Below are 6,000 nucleotides of genomic sequence, written 5' to 3'. Positions count from 1 at the left end.
TGTCATGTGGGTGCTATTCTCCAAAAATAGCGAGTGCTGTGGTTGACCACTGAGCCTCTCTCCAGTCCCAAATAAGTTATCTTAAAGTATGTATAATTCCATGGTTTGTTCTGCTCCTAGAGAATCTCAATACGCTGCCTATGTGAATTTGCTTTTCATTGGCGGGTGCAGCATCCTATGGCCTGGGTTACCACTCTGTGGGACCAGTGGGGCGTTGCATGCCCTTGCTCCAGTAGTGCTTGCTTTAATCTTCCTTGGCTCGTGCTTGAAAACAGATATGTAGTGAGCTATCCCAGCATTCAGTCATCCCCCGACCCCTACCCCAAGGCACACCTAGGATTCCTTCTTTCCCCTCTCTTACATATGGTGATATATTGTGTATGATTTATTGAAGCTTGTCTGTGGGTTCAGAAAGCTAGTCACAGGCCATAGAGGTCAGGCAATGGTGATACATATCTTTAATCCCAGCAGCCATTCAAGCAAGTCATAGAGCCAGGCAGTGGTGGCACACACCTTCAATCCCAGGACTCAGGAGACAGGCAGGATGGATCTCTCTGAGGTCAAGGCCACTCTGACCTACACAAGAGTGAAGAGTAACAGAGCTCATGCCTTTGAACCCAGCACCTGGAATCACACACCTTTAATGCCAGCCAGCACTAGGGAGGTGGAGACAGGAGTGATATGGCCAAGGAAGAGAAAGGAATATAAGGAGGTGGAGACAGGAATTCAGAGCTTTTGCCTCTGAGGATTCATGGAGACAGGACAGCCCTATCAGTCTGAGGTAGAGATAAGAGCTAGTGCCTGGCTGCTTTGCTTCTCTTCTGCTTTGTTGTTATTATCAGTCTCTGGGTTTTAATTACTCGTTACATTTACAAGGAAGGTAAGGAAATACTTGGTTTTGAAAGTGAATTTTATTAAATGAAGATAATATACGAAATACATTCATCATGACTTGAAAGGTGGGACCAGATCATGTCTTAGTTCTGTCTGTGGCATATCATCTTGATACGTAATAAAAGTAACTTTAAAATTCCAGTTTCTTTAAATAGTTATGCACAAAACATACAGACACACACACACACACACAAACATACATGTACAGTTCCTACCACTGTCGGTCAAAAGATGCCCTCTTCCTCCATTGAGCTGATGTATAGGCGGGGATCGAGGCACTGAACAAAGATCTATTTGCAACCGTTTTCAGGAGTTGAACATATCTGTCCCCTGAGTGTCTCTCTCAGGCTAACTTAGACTTGCCTGGGGTTTCAGCTCCCTGGTTCCACATTGGTGATCTCAAACACTAGGAATAATGTTTGTTTTTCCTTAGGGCTAACCACGTTTTCCTTGAATGGCAAACAGTCTTAATGTCTCTGTCCTCACATCCAGTACTGTTTTGATAACAGGCACAATGCAGCTAGGTATGTGTGTCTTTGCAAGTTTCATTTTTCTTCCTGCCTTAACAACTCAGACGGAACTGTCTGCTTTCTTCCCCTTCGCTGATGGACTTTTGTGGACTCCAAAGCTAGGTCCTTAAACAAAGCCAGAGAATCCCAATAGATTTTCTTTTGTGGGAAAGGGACCTTACTAAAGTCTCTCAATGATTAAGAATTAGATGATTAAAATCAAAATAGTACAAGGCTGGCTAAGGTTTTCTTTTTTTCACTAATGGCTGAATATTTAAGTGATCTGAAGAATTGTAGAATGTTGACATCACTCAATTCTCTGGTGGCCTCTGTCTAATGCCCCCACTTTGACACTTGCTAGCTGACATGAGCTTTTATAGATGCACAAAGATGAAGAACAAAGGTTTTTTCCCCCAGCCCTGCCCTGACTTCTGTTTATCCAGTTCCTGGTTAGAAACCCTTTCCTGCTTCTCTATCCTGGCTAGCGAGTCCCCCAAGAGCCACCATGACTGCAGATTGTCTCACTGGGGGTTGTGCCCAGCCCCCATTCTCAAGAATGTGCTGCACAGGGAAGCGGGCATACATGCTACTGTTCAGGCCATCGAATTAAGTGGCAAGCATAAAGGAAGCATGGTCTGCTCTCACAAAGCAGCTGCCCCTTGTCTGGCTGGCTGTGACTGGCTCTAGCAGCTGCATACACCCTAGACACACAGACCATAATCTGCACATACAACATCTAACAGCCATTTTAGAGACCCAAAGAGTGGGTGTCCATTTCTACCCTGTTCCCATCATCCTTAGACCCCAGGTAAGGTCCAAAACAGATGAAAATGGGATTTTCTTTTTTCCTTTTGATGGCTCATTGACTAATATCCTGAATCCCAGCTGTAGAAATAGCTTGTGTAAATTACACATCACCTTCTCTCCCAAGGAGTGTAAAGTGCTTAGTAAACATTGGCCAGTGCCCTTTTGCTCCTCTCAGATTGGCTTGAGATAGGGAAACTCAGGATAAAGTAAAAAGAAGACAGTGAGGGCCAACTCTGTGGGTGAATTGGCTTGGCTATTACACATGGAGCGTCCTCTCTGCCTTCTTGGATGTTAGTCCATTAACCCTGGTTTGGATACAGAGAAAACGGTCTTCTAGACTCTCTTAACTCTCCCGGCTTCCTTGAATAGCTAAGTGTATAAAACAGGATAATGCAAGAGTGTTGTTATCTGTATATGAATACTTGAAATAGAACCTGACTGATTAAAATGTGGCTTTTGAGTCTAGCAGTAGCAACCTTGCTAGGCCAAACTGGACTCCCTGTGAGCAGTATGCTAAGCCGGGGCTTCCAAGCTTGGGTCTGATCTCAGTGTCTCTCACTATAGGAACTGATAGTAAATGTGGCTTCAGAACCAAGTGCCACCCTCACTGACATGTGTTAAACATGCTGTGGATAGGGATGGACAACAAAGACAGACTCCCAGGGAAAGATTTAAGGTTTCCTGTGGTTCCCGAAAACATCCTTGTCTCTCAGAAATCTAGAAAATGTTCCATACATTCTGTCCTGTCACCTCTTGGTAGGGTGCCCAAAAGAGCAGAGGCCAGGAATGAGAAACCACTGGCCTGGCATTGAGGAGCCCTCTCCTGCACCGTCTCCACATGCTATATCCCATGCTTTCCTGTGCCTCTTTTTTCTCTGTTCTCCCTTTCTCTCCCCCGTAAGTGTCTTAATGCCTGCTAGGGGGCTGCAGAGATGCAGGGCAGGCAGGCCCATGCATGCTGCTGTGAGCTAAGAGGCTTACTGCCCCTGCCCCTACAGTGCATGGGCCACAAGGACACACATGGGTGCCATGGCCAGATCGCCTGTTCAGGGTGCCCTGAGGCCCAAAGGGGCTGGAGCAGGTGAGTCATTGGGCTCAGGATTTCTCTGACATGGAGTCACATGAGGACTTGAGCAGTAGTGTTCCTCACTTGTCACTATCTGGTTACATTCTGGTTAGTCAAAACAGTAACAACAAAAACAACAAAAAAGCACTATTAAGTCACAAAAAGCAGCCGGCCCCTGTGGAGAGGAATAGGTGTAAACTCATATAAGCATAATACTGTCAGGCTGTCAGGTTGTCTGCGGCTTGTGAGAAACGTTAGGCGGGTGGCGAGGAGTACAACACCACAGAGTTGTAGTCTGGGGGTGGAGAGCAGCATGAATCCTTCCCCAGCTCAGAGTCGTCGTGCACAGGCCTGATGTGGCCACAGCTGGAAAAGCAGAAGCTGGGCCTGGGGACATCGGAAAGCCCTGACTCCTTGCTTTTACTCGTTACTCTCAAGCTAAAGAGAAAGAGAAATGGACAAACAGGATCGATCAGATATCTCAGATGTTTTCTGGGAAAGGACTGATACCTACCTTTTTTTTTTTTCCAGTGGGTCACCTTTCTGCACCTGTTCTAGACTCCTGTCTGTCTGTGTCAAACATTCTTTGTTCTAAATGTACGTGCCCCCTTCCTCTTGCCGGTTTGGTGTCATTGGGTGGAGGGAGCAGGGCAGTGATGGGGGGGGGGGTGTTGGATGGGATGGTGCAAACCCTGGGATTCTAATTGGAAAACAAGACTTAGCAGTAGCCTTCTTCTGTTCTTGGGTCAGATACCTCCTGTGATCAGCTTTAAAAAAAAAAAAAAGTCTCTGCCCACCCTTCCCCTTTATCATCTCCAATCCTGGGAATCTGTGACTCACCCCACAGCTAAACTGAGGTCTAAAGGGGAGGAGCTTGTTCTGAATTAGCCAGGTGGGTCTCAGTGCAGTGTGAACGCACAGGCTAGTCTTAACCAACCAGAGAGGCCATGTGAGGGTGGAGCTGGGCGAGATAGTCACGAGTTGAGGAAAGCATGAAGCCACAGACGCTATGAGGGGCCTCTGAGGCGCATGCGTCCTTGCCAGTGCCTTGGAGTTTGGACTTCTGGCCTCTAGAAGTAAATCTCTCTGTATAGTCACCACATACATGGTCAATGGTCTCAAGAAATGCAGGGCTGCATACACAGTCATATAGGTGGCTCCTGAGCATGTGGCCTGGGGGACGATTGTCCTCGGGTACCATATGCTACATGAGCCTAAGATGGACACGGGAGAGAGGGTAGCATCTCCTACCCTTTACTATTGGATTAAAATCACTGCTGAGCGGTGGAGAGAGCCATCTGAGAGAGCCACGTGATGTAGACTGGCCTGGCTATGACCTACCTCTTTAATTGCAGGGTAGGGACTATAAATTAGGGTTTGTCTTTTCTTCATCAAAGATCAAGTAAAAAAATAACCACCCTTTCCTCCTGTTCCCCAGGAAGAAACAAAGTAGCAGCTAGCCTACTCTTTTCTTTTGTCCAAATAGGTGTCCCTTAATCTGACACCTCAACAGTAGACCCACTTTTGAGCCCATGTTACAAGGAAAAGGAAGATGTCTGCCTGGGCATGTCCTTGTCCTTTCAATGACCTGGTGGACTGTGTGTCCATCCAGTCACTCGGAGGGGTTTGCAGCAGCTCTTTGTTTTGTTTTCTGAGACAGAAACTGTCTGTCTGTGTAGCCCTTGCTGTCCTGGAACTCACTGTGTAGACCGGCCTGGCCTTGAATTCACAGAGATCCACCTGCCACTGCCTCCCGAGTGCTGGAACTAAAATCGTGCCATCACAGCCTGGCTGCAGCAGGTTTTAGGTTCAGTTTCATTTCAATAAACTACAGCCTGTAGGTGGCAGTCTGGTTGTTGTTTGTTTTTATGTGCATGGGTATTTTGTCTGCCTGTATGTATATGTACCACATGTTTGCCTGGCACCTTCAGAGGAGCTAACAGATGACTGCTAGGGTATGGGAGTGCTGGGAATTGAACTCTGTCCTCTGCAAAGACAGTCAGTGTTCTTAATTGCTGAGCCAAATGAGTCCACCCCTGAGGGTCAGGCATTTAAACCAGGAAAGGTGGGTAGGTAGGAAGGGGGGTGGGTGAGTAGGAAGGTAGATGGGTGGGTAGGTAGGTGGGTGGGTGGGTAGGTAGGTGGATGAGTAGGTGGGTAGATGGGTGGATGGGTGGGTAGGTGGGTGGATGGGTAGGTGGGTGGGTAGGAAGGTGGATGGGTGGGTAGGTAGGTGGATGAGTAGGTGGGTGGATGGGTGGGTAGGTGGGTGGGTAGGAAGGTGGATGGGTGAGTGGGTGGGTAGGTAGGTGGATGAGTAGGTGGGTGGGTGGGTAGGAAGGTGGATGAGTAGGTGGGTGGATGGGTGGGTAGGTAAGTGGCCAGGACTTTCTCAGCACAGCACTATTCCAAGGTAGCCTCCAGCCTAGAGAAGCACTGAAGTCAGCTCTGCTAGGGCACAGAACAGAAGGAGATGCTGATTGACAGATCAGGCCAGGGGTTTGGGAAGAAATTTGCAAATGACACCTGGGTCCAGCAGGATACAGAAAATCCTTACTGTGGAAGTTTGGATTCCCAGGGTGGCAAACGGGACTTTGTCTCCTTGTGTAGACTCTGCTAGCCTAGGGACCGGAAACAGGAGTGTTGTCTCATGAGCCTTTGAACACATCCTGAACCTCCCTTCACAACTGGACACATCTGGCTCCTTTCCACCTGTGTCTCTCA

General features: G+C 47.7%; 1 protein-coding gene across 1 annotated transcript in view; it reads right to left on the bottom strand.

Moving 5' to 3' along the window:
• Positions 1 to 892: 892 nt before the first annotated feature.
• Flt1 (fms related receptor tyrosine kinase 1) overlaps positions 893 to 6,000 on the bottom strand; it is a 158,070-nt gene continuing 152,962 nt past the window's right edge. The window contains exon 30 of the mRNA XM_051205137.1: positions 893 to 3,714. Coding sequence (XP_051061094.1) covers positions 3,531 to 3,714 — 184 coding nt within the window. The 3' untranslated portion in view covers positions 893 to 3,530. The remainder of the gene's footprint in view (positions 3,715 to 6,000) is intronic.

This window comes from Phodopus roborovskii, unplaced genomic scaffold (genome assembly GCF_943737965.1).
Source record: "Phodopus roborovskii unplaced genomic scaffold, PHOROB, whole genome shotgun sequence".
NCBI lineage: Eukaryota > Metazoa > Chordata > Mammalia > Rodentia > Cricetidae > Phodopus > Phodopus roborovskii.
Note: the sequence above shows the minus strand (reverse complement) of the source record. Positions and strands in the feature narration are given on the sequence as shown.